An 18,646-nucleotide genomic window follows, 5' to 3' on the forward strand; every position below is an offset into this window, starting at 1 on the left:
CTGCACGCATCTAAAGTTTGACTATTTTTAATACGCATTGTTAGACTGCTCCAAGACAGTGGAAACTGAAGATTCTGTGCTTTCATCTTTGCTATATATTTCCTATTTACATCGAAAGCTAACCAGAATTTTATACTAAATTTTGAACAAATCGCTGCTGTCATAGTTGCTAAAGGCTGACCAAGTGACACAAATAAAATCTTATTACACTGTTACACGTTTTTTTAAACAGAATAATATATGTAATGAATATACGAATGACTATGTTTACGATCGCTGTAAATTACATTGAAACTGTATTGAGTTACGCTCCGAACTTACGCTATATCTAGTATCAGGGAACACCTAATGATCTGTTCAAATTCTATATCAAAGTTTAACCAAAGTTTCAGTTAACTATCATAATAATATTATTTGTTTTGTTGCTTTACATTGATATTTAATATCGTTAAATTATAAATGAAACAGTATAGAAGGCATCAAATATTATATTTTTTTGATGATATAAAAAAAACCTTAAGTGTCCTTAAACCCGTAAGTACTAAGGGAACTTCCCCTACTCATTCTTGCTAATAGCTCAATTTTAATACACAAAGTTAGACAACTCGCTGCCGTTCGTACAGTGAGACAAAAAGGTGGGAGAGAGAGAGAGAGTGATACAAAGGCAGACGATCCACCCCCATTGATGTCTCGAGAACTGGAGGAAGGATCAGGATCGACGAGCAGAGGATATTCGTGGTGGAGGGAACGGCATTACTGCCCACGTGCCGTTTAACTTGATCACCCTGGGCAATCTGGCCTCATTTCAACCTTCGGTTACTACGACACTTCCGCTAACAAATAACATTGTCGACGACCCTGCGGGGGCGTTCTGATTCGATTTGCACACTGTGAAAGCGTGCTGCTGGAGAGCCGACGAAAGGACAGAGAGACTCGACGATCGAAAGACCGACGGAGAAAGATTAACAAAAGGAAGAAAAAGGGGGCAGGGGGAGCGAGAAAGAGGGAAGGACAGCAAAGTTGTATATTATTGGGATCTTTCAATGCGCAGACTACAAATTATAACGAAAAAATATCGATTTCGAAACGTTAGAGAGGACGGAATTAAGATCATCTTGAAAACAAAACAGGGTTTCCAATAATGGCGATAGAACCTTGAATCGAAATAAAAAGAAAACTAATTTTTCGTTTTCTTTTACACGAAGCACAATATCGTTTAAACGATCAACACGACTGCAATTTTCGATGACTGGTACATAAATGAGGCTACATCTTACCAATAACGCGAATGATGTTTGCTCTAACATCGTCAACAGTTTGTAATTTGTTGGAACAAACAAGAGATTAACCTTGCAAGGGAAAGATAAATGGCGTCGTGTCGCAAGATCTTGTTAACCGGAAATAAAAAATGGAATGGAAATAAAATGTTGATGACGTACGTGGCAGGAGTTGAACAGGTTAAGAAGAAATAGTTTACACGAGATAACTTTTTTATAGAAAAACTGTATTCCGATACATCTCTTTTACGTGTCGCAAGACGTACTAACCAATCAAGGTGGCGCATCCGCTTGCATTATGGTGGCGCCCTCACCGATCGACTACGTGGCGCTCTCGATCTACAATCGACTTCAATATAAAGTGGAATAACAGATTAAATAAATCGAACTTTAAAACCCTATTAAAAATTTCTACTAAAAATTTTGAAATCATATTTTTTAAATTATTGCTAAGTCAATAATTAACAAAACGATCGAGTCGAAACGAAGCTTTTTCTCTTCGATACAACTTTCCTCAGGGATCAAACCTAAAATTTGATTTAATTTTTTATTTATAACGTCTTTAAACTTCACAAGTTAAAATTGTATGCAGAAAGAGCGCAATCTTCTTTAGAAAACTACAGGCTTTTTTCTATTTAAAATAGGTTTAAACTCAGCTAAAATAACTTAACTTTAAGAACATTGTTTAATGTCTATTATACTGCAGACATATAGTGACCATATCGTTGAAAAAGATTAACAAAGTCAATTATTGGTTGAGTTTAAACAACTGAAAGTCTAAAATAAATTTTTCCCTGCAGCTTGAAGATCTAAATTAAACAATTTTTTTAAAACTATTTAATTTTAATGTTACTACATGAGACTCCTCCCTTAACATCGAACTAATAATACACGCTTTACGAAGTAAGAAGTTAAGAGTGCAAAAGCAACAAATATCAACAAAATCGGTTTATATTATAATTCTGAGTATAGTTTGTTAAAATTGTTGAAAACAGTACGCGATGCATCGTGGATGGTCAAGAATGGAAGCAAAGTCATTATCTTATATTTGACTCTACTCGAGCAGTGCTTTTTGGGTACCCACGTACTTATTATTGAATACAATATTAATAATACAAGTATCATATTTACGTTATTGACGTAAGAGTTAACTCCAGAAGAAGCTAACTAATGCTAACGCTTCTTACATCCGGAAGTATCAACCAGTACTAACCGTCGAACAATAAAATTTAGCGTCGTTCCTAACCTAACCCTTTCACATTCGATTATTCGCGCAAAATTTCTAACAACGACACAGACAGACCGCGTGACACGAAAGGGAGGAAATGAGTCGTAAAAACGAAAAGAAAAAAAAAAATTCACGACGCTGTATGCTACAATGTGCAAGAAGGCACGGGGTACAGCCTAATTAGCCCGGTTATTTAGTTAGGCTACGGAGATGCGAGAAGTTTACTCGGCTGTTCGGTGCTAGAGCCCACTAAAGATTCGTATCTCCAGGACGTGTTTAAAAATAATTACCGTGGAAGATTCAGCGATAGTCACGGAGTCGCCCTCACCTTTGTGCTTCCTGCCCTCTGAAGTGGCCCTCGTTGGTACGGCATAAAGGCAGCCCAGCCAACCCCCTTCTGTACGTACTCCTGTCTCTTCCGGCACCGCCCGAGTGGTCCTCACCTTTCAACCACTCTATCACCGCGTTTAAAGAAGTAAAGACCAAAGGTCCTTTACCGTTTTAAGAGGTTAGACCGGCTCGAAAGGAGTTTATTCGAGATGACAATGTGACGCGGCGCCTGGTTGCCTTATTAAATCGCCGATACACGCCCCCGGGACACCGCTCGTACGACACAAGACGAATATCGAGTGGGTATTGAATAGACACCGAATCGAGCGACAAGGATACGATAAGGAACTAAAGACCAAAGGTCTTTTATAGGCTTGATACGCTCGAATACGACGCCCCTGGACGAATTATTACTGGGTCGTTTCTATATGGTGGACGAAATTTTGATAGGGCACCGTAATTAACATAACCAAACTTAACGCATTTCCTTTCGCGGTTATAAGTTTGTAGCATCACCTCCCGTACTCGTCACCAGAGGTCTACTCTTTCTCTCTCGTAAGCGTTCGAAATGTTGAGAGATCGTGCATCAAACTGTAAGGGGATTCTTGTAAGAAGGCTTTAATCTCTTAACGTTTATGCCCGAGTCTGACTGCGTTGAAAAACGATATTTGCTTAATCTAACGGTTTAAGGGATGACAATATTAGTTTTCCTTCAAATTATACGTTAGATATAACATTGCAATTAATAAAAACCGCATTTTTAAATAGCTTAGAAACAAATCCAATAAAGAAAACTGATCATTAATCCGAAAAATATGAGGGTTAAGGGGTTAATCTGTGACTTCGTAATGGTTTTAATGAATCATTGGTTATTCAATGGTCAACAATTGACATCAAGGTCAACGATCTGTTTGCATTTTGAAACATTAAAATCCTCCAATCTCTTCAAAAGTTATGATTTTTTAAACATATGGCATGAAATTTCGAGAGAACATTTCTGGCCAGAAATTATATTTTCAGTAAAGAATTTTTTTTTTTCGAAAGTACGTAGGATTTCAGTGGTATGTCTATTCATAAAAAATGATTGTAATTAATCCCCCTAGCTAAAAATAATTTTTTTAGAACGATTTGAAATTTTTTAATTTTGTCGAAAAATTTGCCCACATTTCTGAATTTTTTTCTCGAAAGTGCGTAGGATTTCGGGGTTATGTCTATTCATAAAAAATGATTGTAATTATCCCTCGCAACCAAAAATAATTTTTCCAGAACGATTTGAAGTTTTTTAATTTAATTTTTTAGTAACTTTTTAACGAAGCCTCAATCAACAAATTGATATTCCTGATTCTCGTCTTATTTTGGCCTCTAGAATTTCCCATTAAAATTGTTCACATGGGTAGCCGACCAAAAACTCTAAAAGACTCTTGTACACGTTTGTCAAACTATGGACAATGTATACTTTCAGATTAAAAGTTTCTAGCAATAAGGTTTCTCGCCTTTGATCGATAAACGACAACAAATGTTTCTATAATTGATTGTGTCTCCCGGAAAATATATTTTCAAAACTCACGTGAACAAGTTTGGTTTGGTAAATGATTTTAGTAAATCAATTTTTTCAACCTGGCATAGAAGTGTAAATCTTTAAAAAGAATATTGAAAAGTTTTAAAAACATGACTACTTTTACAAAATCCTCAATTTCATATTTTCGCATTTTTAACGTTGTTCGTTAAATTTGAATACAAAAATTACAAAGTTTTCTCGAAAGGCATATTAGAGACAGATGCCTACAATTATAAGAAATACAATGATATTGTTCTATAAACAAACGATCTATAAACAAACAACACTATGGATTGCCTGATCTAACAACGGAAAGCACAGTGCCGTCGAAAAGAAAATCACTGACAGGTTCCAGAAAGCACACCATCGGCATAATTTCTCCAATATTTATAGTATTTATATTTGTTTACATATAATTTTCCATATATTATAATTATAATCGTAGTAGGCAAAACAGTAGTATCGCTTAATAACAAAACAGTCGTAAAACGATGAAGATAACTAAAAAAAAGCGAATGGGGGAGATACAGGTGGAGGAAGTGACAAAAATACGTCCAGTTTGTCGAACGGTGGGTCTTCAACACTCAAAAACAAGATTACTATTAGTCCGCGTATCAATTTTCTTTTTTTTTTCTTCTTCACGGAAAGTATTATATCTAGTAGGCGCGTGTCTTCTCTTCTTCTTCACTTTCTACAACTATATCCTATTATCATGTATAACCGCAAGAATTTCAAATTATTAAAAATATACATCCTACGGATGTACTGTTATTGCGCATAATATTGTGCAGAAGTACTCGTAAATAGATGAATCCTCGAGTTCCTTTTTTTTTTCTTCTTTTCTTTTTCTTTTAGGCGTTACTTAAATACCACTAACTAGGCCTTTTCTATTAAACGCGGCATCCAGGGAAGCGACTATTGAAGTTGTTAAGATACTTTTATCTCTAAACAGGTTCGTTTCTCTCATAGTTTCGTCGTTGGGATACGCTACTTGTGCATGCATATCGTAACTTGCTAATAATAAGGATCAAACGCGAGGACGAGAACTTATCGTCAACAACGGAATCCAGCACCGATCGTTCGATGTTCCAGCATTCGCTGATGCGTTCAGTTTATTGCATGAGATTAGAATTGCAAGATTTATACAGGCTGTACCATATCTATACGGAAAAAAATTTAATGGGAGATTCTAGGGAGCAAAATAAGACGGAAATCAAGAATACTAATTTGTTAATTGAGGCTTCGTTACAAAGTTATTAACGTTTAAAGTTCCGCCTGTAGAACGGCAATCTGCGAACAGATGCGCACGCGCGATAGTGGTTCTTACTCAAGAACTTTAAACGTTAATAATTTTCTAACGAAGTCTCAATTAACAAATTAGTATTCTTGATTTTCGTCTTATTTTGCTCTCTAGAATCTCCCATTAAATTTTTACCGTATATATGACGAACACCCAGCATAATTGACCAAAATTAAACAGTTAAATATCATGAAATCGCAAAACAATAGAAGTTTCTATACTTTTAAGGGTATTTCGATTCCGCGAATGATCGAAATTCATCGTTATATGAAAAAATAAAAAAAAAATGCGATATCGATACTACTGAAAAAAATTGCAGCATTCGAATAGAAATTGTCGCAATCGTTTTGGCATCTACTGTAGCAACATTTGCCTCGTACAATCTTTAACCCTTTTCACTCGAAATTTAATATGTTAACGATTTGTGTAAAAATAGTCAAGTACTTCCCTTTTCACAAGAAAAGAACAATTGTAAATTTCTATCCGAATAAATCTATTTTTAATTTCACAATTGGCGGTCATGAAACGAAATAATTTTAGAGTGCAAAGGGTTAAATTATATAGTTCGCGAACGCTTCGACAAGTATCGCGCGAACTATGCGTGGTACATCGAACAGGAGAAATGCTAGCGAAAAGAATGTTTGGACGAGGAATATATTCAATTGCTTCGAATTTTATTATTACACCGTCCAACTAGTATTGTTCGCAACGTTGAATTACCTCGTTGCGTTCTAACGCGGGTCTCTAAATTCAATTATATTTTTCTCGTTTCGCAACGTTCGATCCTCGCGACACTTTCCACTCACTCGTTAATCGTTTCTTGTTTAAACATCTATTAAAAAACATCACCTTCTTTCCTCTTCTACGAGTACTCAACGCGTACTTTCTCTTTAGTAAGTATTAATTCTCGGTTAAACATTTAAATAGAAATGTAACTAATAGCTTCGAGTATTTTTAAGACTTCGAGTAAAGTATCTGTGCTTGGTCGTTGCGTTTTGCTCTTTTGGTTTACAGAGAAACGATTATGTTGTACACTACGTCGTTATTGTAGCATAAAAAAATACACAAAATATTAGATCACTAATGGTTGATGTTGTAGCGTATGCAGAGCGTTAGAAAAACAGGTACGAAGAATTTCAGGGCTTTTATGGTACACTTCAGTGGACTATTCACCACTTTCTGTATCTACAAAATTATCAATGCCAGTTGAAATCAAAATAATTCATAGTAGAGGAATCCAACTATACTCAAGTTCAATTCTTTTATTACCTTTTGTATTCTTGATTCTACAATTTTTTTCTTTTTTTTTTTAATTCGGGTTTTACGTCGCATCGACTTACGGGTCATTAGCGACGATTAGGACCTGTTTCCTTCTTTTCTGTCCGATCATATGCAGTGGTAAATGTTGATGTCCTTTAGGTAGTTTAGGGTACTTTCTATGTGTTTCTTTGTCGTCAGAACTTCCGTCGATGTTATTTTATATTTCTGTCTTTGGGTGTTGTATCTTCTGCATTCGAATAGTGGTTGGTTGTAATGATTTTCGTGCAAACAGTGCACATTGGTGGTTCTGTTTTCTTAATTAGGTATTCATGTGTGAGTTTGCAGTGACCAGTTCTAAGCCTGGCCATGATTATCCTGTCTTTCCTTCTCATATTGTTGCTAGGCATTGTTTGGAATAAGTCTTGGGTAACGTCGTGTGTTTTTATTTCCTTAGATGTGGTCCATATTTTATTCCATGTTTGTTGTTCGATATGGCGTAATGCGACGATGAGGTCTTGGTGTGTGGGACTTGTCTGCCGATATTATCTAATAGAAATGCTGTTGCTTCTTTGGCGGCTGTGTCGGCTGCCTAGTTTCCTTTGATGCCTTGGTGAGATGGAACCCAGGCTAGGGTTATTTGTTTACCGTTATTGATGAGATCCGTACAGATATAATGGATGTTTAGAATGACTTCATCTTTGATTTCGCGATTTACATCTGCTATTGCCATGAGTGCACTCATTGAGTCGATGAAAATGTGGTTTCGTATGTGATTAAGAGCTTCAAGAACTGCCCAGGCTTTCGCTGTAAAAATGGATGAGGTTACTGGGAGGTGGAATTTTTTTGTCGTAGTTCGCAGACGATGGCATTTTACAATTTTGTATTGTCATGTAACCACATAAAAGTGTCACAAATATTCAATTTCTGATGATCTTTTTGGAAACACAAGATTTGACTGTAATTAAAAAAAGCATATATAATTATTTCTATTTTTATAAACACTATGCACCCTGAAATTCTTCGTCGCGTGTCTTTGATCACCCTTTATACGAACTTCGTGTAATTCAATGGGTTAAAAGGTCTCGCGCAACTTCGCTACCCTCGTACGACAGCTTCTTGCAAATGTTTCTTTTCTTTTTTTTTCTTCGTTTTTGAGCATTATCAGAATTACAAACGTATGATCCTCCGAGTCTCGTGCTTCGATTCGTCGGAGATCGTAATGTACAATACACTGGCGGTTTATTAGATTGTGAGATAGATACTGTTAATTGGTTCGTTATGGAGTTATATAAATGCTATCACAGAATTCGGTGCTCCTGATTTCGTTTTGATTGACGCGCATTCCGCTAACGGGGAAACGTGGAGACCGAGGTCCGTGACTTGGAAAATGATCCAATTTTCAGAACGATTGGAATGTTGTCGATTTTCACGACAAATCTCACCGACGATGGATTCAGGAATAATGTTACGCAGCAGTTCGTGTCGCTGTTTGTATTAACGCTTCGCAAAATTAACAAAACAACTAAAATGCGCAATTTAAGTAGTAACTAAATATCGGGACAGAAGAGCCATTTTAAACGAAAAATTGTTGCTTGCTAGAACGGTGCTTCTTCGTTAATGAAACTATAATTATACGAGTGTAAATAATACGTGTAAAAAAAAGTGTATAAATTAAGATGTTTACATATCTTGCGACACGATAGAACTCTCTACGTCAATTGAAATCTAAAGTACGCGCGACTACTGCCATTTGAGTAATTAAACAAACCAATCTTTTCCGATAGTAATCTTGATTTCGAGCAAGGTTTTTCTTCTCGTCGATAACCAAACTAAAATACATAAATTAATATATTACATATCGACTAAATAATAATTAGCATATACAGAAGACGCAGTATAGATTGCCGCAGACCAGTCCACGGTAAGAAAGATAATATATCGACGCGTGTTACCGAATATTACGAATAATACGGTAAATTATAAAATGAAAATAATTTTCGTATCCGAGCGGCGCGCAAGGCACAGAAACGAGAACTCGTGAAACATTCAAGAACGTTTATAATAAACAAAAAGATTAATAGCAAAGTAGGAGAAAAATGAACACGAACAGTAACGAGTATTCTAACTTCTCGATATTAATCGTTAAACGGTGTAACATATTTAAAAAATTTCTAACTACGTGTGTTATGTTCTTAGATGTGACAAGCGATCGGCGTGAAAAACGTACGCGCAAAACATATGAAACGGAGAAAAATAAAATAAGAGAGAGAAAAAGGAGCTAACAAAAATAATAAAAAAAAAAAAAAAAAAAAAAAAAGAAAAAAACACGATAAGAAGCGAGAAAATTCTCCGGATACACGCTTCAATCATCGAACGAACAAATTTTCTCCGTGGTAAACGCCTTGTCGTATAAAAATATTCGGTTCGATGAGCAACAACGAAATTTACAGGAAACGGAAGCGTATCGATTTTCTTAACTCAACTATATCATTACGTTAATCAATTACGAAGGCATGCGTGGTTACAATATATGTATACATATTGAACCCTTTGCACCCGGTACGCGTCGAGACCAGATCAAAACGAATATTCATAGAATTTACAGTTTTACAGTCGTCGTTCCTCGAGCGAACGGCACAACGTAGAAAACGTGAACGTATTACAATGTTTATAAACTATATAATATCTCTTATACATGCATCGTTCGAAGATATTTTTTTTTTGTGTTTTTGTTTTTGTAACTATTACAGATTATCATATAAATTTGTTCGTTTTAAACTTAACTTTCCTAATAACATTCGAAACAATTTGCTCACCGGCTTCGGTGACGGAAACGAAAATTTCGCGTGCAAAGGGTTTGACAACGAACTCGTTTCGTGGACCCGAATGTGGTACATCACGATCGATTGGATTAGTTGATTAACAGAACAGCGCGACAAACGACAAAAGTCTAATGAGACATCTTTGGGAGCGATTAATAACAATAATGGAAAATGATTCTTATAGATTCGTAACAATAACAGAAATAATCTAATACACGTAACCATCATTACGTGTACATACATATACATGTACAATAAATTAAGAACACTCAAGTCATCGAACTGTTCTGTTAACAACAGCGACAAACCGAACGTTTTTCTCCATCGATTTTAAGCTTCGATCGAACTCGTTTGGAAAACATCGATCGCAGACCGTTTTCTTTCCTTAATTTCTTTTTTTTATTTTTTTTTATTTAATTCTTTTAATATCATTATTATGCCACTCGTATTCGATTAACTTTCTCGGATTTCATCCTTTAACCCTTTGCACTCTAATAATTTAATACACGAGAAATTAATGCGTTTGTTGAGACCCTTCTAATAAATCTTTTCTTATAAAAAAAATTGTAAATATTATTAAATACGTATACTAATACTTAACATAAAAAAAAAAACAAAATGGCAAACAGTTACATTCCTTTTTTAATGCGTTAGTAAAACTTTCTAGGGTTATAAAATTTGCAATTGAGATAATCGTACGTTTGTACAGTGTCTCGATCAAAATGGGGCTGATTTATTGCTAAAAAAAATACGTCGAAAGTGGAAAACAAATTTTTCCCCTTATAATTCGTACTTTTGAATAGATCTGTTTAAATAAAGTCATGGGCTAAACGTGCAACAAACTTACTTTCGGTTAATGGGATCTCAATGTAAAGCTCTATTCATCCTAATTGATCCATGAACATTGACAAATTCGTTAAAAAAAAACTAAACGAATTGTGGTTAGAATAAAATCAATTGACTGCACAAGATTATAGAGAATCTACTCCCCGCTATTTCGTTTGGCTATCTCCTTCTCTCCAGATTCTTCGCGCAACCAACTTGTATACATTTCATGTATCCCAAAGAAGTTAGGCTTACATCTATATTACAATCTGAGTAGTACATTTTCAAGATCAAAAGTTTTTAGAATGAGGCTTCAAACTTTATTCTACAATTTTCGACCTATTCATAAATGCTGGAAGTCATCCTCTTCTCAGTTATACCAGAAATAACGAGACACCCTGTATGCATTCTGAAACTTAATGGACTTCCTATCACCTACAGTACCACAAAGTACTGTTATGAATCATTTGTTGTTCTCTTCGTACAAAATACAGTAATACATGGTTAAATTTCATTAAATTCGGAACTCAATAGAGAAATTTTAGTGTGCAAGATTATTTTCATAGAAGTGAACCCGAATATTGACAAAGAAAGGGAATAGTTAATGTCATCTTTTTAAACATGGTATCGATGCATAATCAAACTATTTGATCAATGACTGCTCATAATTAAACTGTTACACGATTCAATAACTAAGTTTCTATTCTTCATTACACATAAATTAAATTAGAATCCTTGTTCCAAGGAATGTTCGCTAAATTAAAATTAGATCTCCGATTCAAATTGAATTTTTCGAATTCTAAAACAAATACAATATCAAAGACTGTATCAATATTTTGGATACATGTTGACAAAATATAACTGAAAAAAATACTCAAAATACTTGGAAACAGATTTTAAAAAATACAGTAATATGTGAAACGAAAAGTGAAATTTTTTTTGTGACATGCAGAAAATCAGAGATTTATTTACTAAAGAAACAAACGGAGATGAAGCGGAGGTTAAAAGATTTTTTTCATCAAGGAATAAAGTAGTTTAAATTATATTAAAGATCATTCTCCTTTGTGTCTATAAAATGATGTGTGTTTACAAAACCTTTTAAACAATTTTAGTTTAATACGTAATAAAATACAGGAACTATATTACTGAATCGTGTAACGTTTTAATTTGAAGTAGTTTCTTGTAATGCATCATTTTAAAAAAGATCAGATGAAAATTACGGAGAATAAAAAGTTTGAAAAAATCTCTTTTCTTTTCTGTTGGGTCAGACTTCGCTGAACTCGAGACACGCTGAGTGGTGAGGCAAGAGTAGGGATAAATTGTAGAAATTCAACCATGCACTACTGTATTTTTACATTGAACAAAACATACGCTATTGTCCTTCCCTAACTTAAAAGAGATTCTGAGAGCAAAGGGTTAAACGTGATTAGTGCAGCCAGCAGTTTACTAGAATTATACATGTAATTCATCGTGCGACGCATTAGAGGCATCTACGCGGAAAAGTCGATAGAGTATTTCATAAATATTACGTTAATATCAATGAAGGGAGGGCCTAGAGGCTCTTTGTTTTAACCTAGTCAAAAGGGCTTGCTCTCCGTCGTCCTCCGCCTTTGACAACATTCCACGAAAACTTTCCGACCTGTACTTGTCCCTCAAGAACGTCCTCCTCTCCTCTTTGTACTTTTCTATCCTTTCTCTGCATTGGGGATCACCCAGGTCTAAGCCACCGAGGTTCTTTAGATTAGACTTATCGGAATTTCTGGAGTTGTTCGAACTAGCCCCAACGTTCGGCGTGGAGCTGTGCTGTGCATCCTCCGTGGCCTGTTTCACGGGCAAGCATGCCTCCTCGGTCATTTTATTAAACTTGGCCTCGTCCAGTGATCGACTCAACGACGCTCGAGTAGCTCTTGCGTGACGCGCCCTCAAACACGGTGGCAAATGTTGAGCATTGTTCACGGGTGGTTCCTCGGATTTTCCTCGAGCGGTGTCCAGTTCCTGTCGCATCTTTCGTTCGCGAACTATTTCTCTTCCGATCTCAGAGTCGAAGCTCCTTCGATCCCTGTTACTTTCCGCTTCGTACCTTCTTCTTGGAGGAATGGACAGATCGCCCACCATACCACCTGATAATCTTTGCAACGCTAATTCTTGCAGTATGGCTGCCGTGTCACGGAGAACGATCGAATCATCCACTGGTGAGGACGCGTTGGAGAACGAGCAGGACGAGTCCAATGACGTCGTCTCGGACGCTCCCTCCGGATGATGAGCTATTTCACTGGGTTCCGCCGCATTCTCTGACGGGATCACCATCTCGATTTGTTCCTGCCGCTGAATGGTCTTCACGTTATTGCATTTAGAGTTCTCATCGGTGCACGTTGGAAGTTGTTTGTGCTGTTGGTTGTTCTTAGCCGGTTCTTTTGGTGAGACGTACTCGAAGCTTTGGCACTTTTCTAGCTTCTGATTTTGACAACGTTGCTTATTATTGTCAGCATTGGCGAGAGATAACTCGAGATCCTGATACTTGTTCGACAGGTTGGTAAACGAACGACAATCGGCACTCTGGAACTGCGGTTTCCGATGCAACTGCAAGGAACGTCGGATATCTTGCTGCTGAAAGTCTAGACTCCTCGAGGTACGTTGAGAGTTGTCGAAAGCTTCTTCGTTTCCAAAATTTTTCTTCGTTGAACTGTCATTCTTGTTGAACGTTTTCGCGTTATCCAGCTGATTGTAATACGCGGTGACCTCGTGATCCATTTCCGTAGACTTCTGATTCAAACGAACGTCCGTTATACTGACAGTGCACATCTTCTGATTCCCGTTATCCTGGTCGTGCATGGACGAGTGAACGATATTCGAGAAATTGTTCCCGGAATCGCCCAACCTGAAATTCGCTTGGCCATCGAAAGACCCGGCTGTCCTTTGCGCGGTGATGGCGTGTTCCCCGAGTTCCCTGTTATCGGCCACGTCGAAAGTCATCTCTCCAGACTCTTGAGGAAGAACAGGACTTTCGGTCAAGTCACTGACGCCGATGCAAGACGTGTCTGTGTCCACGGTCGAGCCCATTGTGAGATCCAACGATGTCCTGGATACGTTCTCCGATATCGATCTTAATTGTGGCGCGTCTGTAGCTATCGCCGGATTCACGGTGCCATCCAATGGATCCTTCGGGCTGCTCGATTCGCTCGTTGGCGTTGTGATCGAGCCGGTTCTCTCGACTATCACCCATTCACCGGAATCGTTGGTGTTCGTAGCCATTTGCGGCGTTTCCGTATTGGTGAACATCTTGTCGGAACTATCGCAAATCACAAAACCAGAGTCTGGTAGATCTTCAATGGTCTGTTCATAGGACATCGGGGAATCGAGATCGGTTGCATTGGATAACGGCAATCCCGACAATTCGTTTCTATGTGCGTTTGAATTCCCAGCTATGGCGTCGTCATTTTGCGAACTAACGGACTTGCTGTTCGGTGCATCGTGTTTCCGTACGTCCAACGGATCTCTGGTGTCGCTACGAGACGACTTGCTCTCATCGACGGGACACGAACTCGATCTGTCCGCGTCCTTGCACGGAGATGTTATTTTAGTGGAGTCTGTCTCGCTAAGGTGAGACGCTAGCCTATCACAAAGTGTCATCTCTTGGTCGACTACGTCCGATACTACTAGATTCGATTCCTTTAAAATCTTCTGAGCGTTGGAAGATTCCTTAGCGTCGTACAAATCTACGCGTTTATCGTACGACGTTATCCTCTCGCAAGATTTAGCGTTATTCTGTCCTTCTAAGTTTACGGATAATCTATGACTAGGGTCGGATGATTTATCGGAAGACACGCTAGTTCTATTCAGTTTGTTCGCGTTGCCCTGCTCATCGTCGATCTCTAACGGTAAAGTGAAACTTCGGAAACTTATCCTAGGACTGTTGACTGGTATAGGTGACACAGAATGCGGGGTTCCATGTAATGTGGCAGGTGTGAGTGGAGTCGAAGCTTCTGATAACAGTGGAAGATACCCTGGCGTAGGTAAGGGGGATGGTGTGTCCATGCTGTGAATGTCTGCGGATACCATCACCTGTAAAAATATATTATATTTGTTTACCGGTTTCATAATATAGATTTTGCATGTATTTTGTTCTTGTATTATAGCAGACATATCAAACACGTGGTCCGACCTATTACATTTTGTGACATATGTACTTGACCTTTCTATAACTTTTTGTTTGAAAATACATATTACAATTATAGCTTTTTACAATTGAGGAACTCGGTGGAAAACAGGCACATGTCACATGTATAGTAATCTCGTTTTTTTTCTTCTTTATTAGTTTGTTTATATGTATAGTCTTCAATTAATTTCACAACCTATTATTGTCAAATCATGCATTACTCATTGGATGGAATCATATAAAAACTCTATGACGTTAGCAACATTCAATTATCTAACAGAAAAAGGACATACAACACTAGATATCTTTAGCTACATGTAACAGTCTTCTTGCAATCTTCAGGATGGAAACAATAAATATAGGAAGTGATAAATATGAGGTAAAAAACGTTCGTGCAATGAAAATAAATATAAAAACAATGAAAGAAAATGATTGAGAAATAGTGATAAAGAATATATACGAAGAAATAGCTTGGATATGGCTAATAAAGTATATAAAGAAGACCAAGGTCATTATTGTAAACTGAAGCCTTGAAATTTTCTATGAAAAGGACGAATTTTTCGAATTACGAATAACAACAAAACATCTACGAGATCAAGATCAATTAACCTAACCACCTTTCGATATTGGTATAACAAAAAAAATGACCACTACTTTGGATTGTCGTAAAATAATTAACGATTGATTGTCAGTACCAAAACGACTATTTCTATTACGATGTTTCGACTCATACATTGTCTTCAGAACGAATATAATGATGTAACCTATAAATGTACATTGTATTTTTATTGTATATATTTGCATTTCCCTTGCATATATTTACATAATTATAGTTTTTTATTAGGTCTATCTAACATTTTTCACCATTCTCCTGTCTTCGCGTCAGTGTAATATTTCGTATAATAAAAGTAATAAGTGTAATGCGTATTTGGTAAAAGAGTTTTCTTTTCCTCAAGTATTATCGATCTATGTTCGAATTACATTATACATTTTTTATAATTTGTTACAGAGCTTTTAGATATACATCAATCCATGTTTAACTTATTTTTACTGTTATCGTATTTTTAATAATTATATTTATAATAATAATTTTAATTTCACATTTATATGTTATTATATAATAGCTATATTTATTCTAAAGATAACTCAAAATGTCGTAATAAAAATAGTTGGTATAAAAAGATCACGTAGCTTCTTAGGGCAAAATGAGTTCGATGTGCTTCTGTTATAGTGTTTGTCAAACTTTACTTTTATAAAGAATACTTCAAGTGAACCTCCAAGAATTGGATTCTTATTCTTTAAATGAAATTAAAATGAACATTGAAATGTATATTATCAAATAGAATATATCTCCCTTTTTTACACTGTACTAAATATTATTTTGAAGACCAAAAAAGAGTAGAGAATTGTTATGATTCTATAGTGTGAAGTAAACAAAAGACAAAACATTTTATATGATTTCATATTGTATAAACTTCTCAATACCAACATTAACACTCAATAATTAACATTACTTCTTGCATATGGACTCAATAAACAATAAAAATAATTATAACCTTTGCCGTCATCTCATTCGTTTCTTTAGTCAAGTAATCAGAATTTAATAACTGTCCTTATAGTATCTTCTTTCCTATACTTTTCTGTTCTGTTGTTTTTATTGTTGTTGTTATTGTCACTATGGTATTACACAATTACACAAGGATCTTTTATGCATAATTTTATACATTCTAGTTAAAATACTCGAATAAAAATACATAAAATACTTGTACAGAATTAGAAAATTATAGGACATAAATTTATGCAAAAAAAAAAAGCTACATTTTGGTTTGTAAGTTCGAAAAATATCTGATCATTGAGGGATTAATGAACACCGCACTTGTGCAAACTTTCAAATACTTCGTACAGAAGGTAGCAACAAGAATTTTACCTGGTCAGGACTTTGACTATCGATGAAGCGCAACTCCACATCGCATTGCAGTCTTTCTTCTAATCGCGATCTCTTTCTCTTCGATCCACCGGTGGCGGTAGTGTTTTGCGTTCCCTCCGTTCGTTGCCGTCGTGGAGATGCTTCCACCGACGCCACACCTCCGCTCTCTTCTTCCGAGAACATTCGCATTTCACGTTCCTCCAAGTCAAAGTTGAGCTGTATTTCTGACAGATCCAAGGGCGACGCAGCATTAGGCGCGTCCGCCAAATGATCGAAATACGAATCGTGCGAGACCGACCGACTGTGACCGCATGGTCTGGCTGGCGGAGGTCCTAGAAGAGGACCTAGGCTGTCCTCGCCGTCCAAACTATCAGCACTTTTCACGGGTCTTAACCGTCGTAAAGAGTTTAAGGAACTTGGCACCGTTTCTGTTTGAGGTGGCGTGCCAACTTGCCTCGATTTTCCTCTGGCACCCAAGCCACCTCTGCTGAACAAAGCTCTCCAATTCAACGAGGGTGAACGCTTCGAGCCGTTTCTTTTTCGCGGCAGCTCTATGACCGTGTGGTAATGTAATGGTAATCCGGCTGGGCCAGCGCCCACTTCTATGTAATCCGGCTCGCCTCTCAGACTTCTGTTCCGAGCTTCCTCCAAACTGAGCAATCTCGCGGACGTTGTGATGGCCAACGATTTTGGCCTTCCGACCGGACCGTCACCAAATATTAATTCCGCGTAACAGACTAAAAACTCCGTAACAACCGCTTGCACGCCGACGCCCTGCAACGCCGCCACACCGCCGACTTCCAGTTCCTTGCACCTCAAAAGATTCGGAGCCCAGACGATCGCGACATTACGCGGCGTCATACCTGTCTCCGCGCCACGTGCTGCAACTCTCACCAGATGGCGCATAAGATACTCTAACGTTCTGAAACAAAAACCAATGACTCTCGCTTAAACATTAATCCCTCGACGATTGTCTCCGCATTTCATACAGACTGTTTACTTAAATTTTATAAATTGATTAAAAATAAATTATTAATATTATTCAAATAAAAAATTAGTTAAATTATATGTTTTTCACACGTCGCCCACATTTATAAAATAGATTACGTCTGTCACTCTTTTGTTTATATGTATAGTCAGCTATATCGTAATAGAAACTGTTTAAACGGCTCCTCCAAAGATGTATGCGATAGAATTCCATTTATTGAAATGAAATTTTCATCAATGTCCGATTTATTGAACTTCTATTGAGCTTCACTCCAGTTATATGGACATTTCCTACGAACGGAAATGCCAACAAAACATATATTTATGCTCTGTTGTCGAAGGCCAATGTTTAAGGAGCAATAAACAATAACTGAAGAAATATACGAGTAAAAATCAACAAATTTCTACGCTTTTTCACGAATATTATTAAATTTACAAAGTATGCTATTCTTTCGTCGCGGACCATATATATATGATGCTTCAAACCATCAAAATTTTGTCTGTAAGGTTATTCCATATCATCAATAGTTTCGAAGATATTCAGTTGGATCGCTTTGAATGGAACATGATATTGTAGGGGAAAAAGAAGGAATTATATTAGGTTGGTCGTCTTAGTCAACATTTGTGATGTCTACGAGTGGAAAAAAGCGTTCGTGAACACGAAAATTCAAAACATTTTGAATTATTATGTACAAGTGAAATCGTTCATTCTTAACCTAAAACCATTTTACGTTGCAATGTTATAATTTGAAGGTTAGAATCATCGCTTAAAGAAGTATATAGTTTTCCTTCTAATAGAATACCTCCAGAAAGATTAGAGATATAGAAAATAAGTTCAAATACAAATTGAATTTTCTATGTACATCTACAAACCTGCGCAAATAATTATAGTGAAAATCTACTTAGAAAGTATGAAGTTATGTACAGGTCATGAGCTACTTTTAAAGAACTTCATTTATTAATTCAACTTGTGAAT

The 18,646-nt window shown here is 36.6% G+C and overlaps 1 protein-coding gene across 3 annotated transcripts in view; it reads right to left on the reverse strand.

Annotated features, from left to right (window-relative positions):
- Positions 1-11,600: 11,600 nt before the first annotated feature.
- The window catches only part of LOC122403310 (rho GTPase-activating protein 32), a 62,840-nt gene continuing 55,794 nt past the window's right edge, over positions 11,601-18,646 (reverse strand). For all 3 annotated transcript variants that reach the window (XM_043406777.1, XM_043406776.1, XM_043406778.1), the window contains exons 7-8: positions 16,684-17,605; positions 11,601-14,662 (exon numbers count right to left, since the gene is read on the reverse strand). In XM_043406777.1, coding sequence (XP_043262712.1) covers positions 12,137-14,662; positions 16,684-17,605 — 3,448 coding nt within the window. In that variant the 3' untranslated portion in view covers positions 11,601-12,136. The remainder of the gene's footprint in view (positions 14,663-16,683; positions 17,606-18,646) is intronic.

The sequence above is a fragment of the Colletes gigas genome, unplaced genomic scaffold (genome assembly GCF_013123115.1).
Source record: "Colletes gigas isolate AHSC1104 unplaced genomic scaffold, ASM1312311v1 Colletes_gigas_Sc00048, whole genome shotgun sequence".
NCBI lineage: Eukaryota > Metazoa > Arthropoda > Insecta > Hymenoptera > Colletidae > Colletes > Colletes gigas.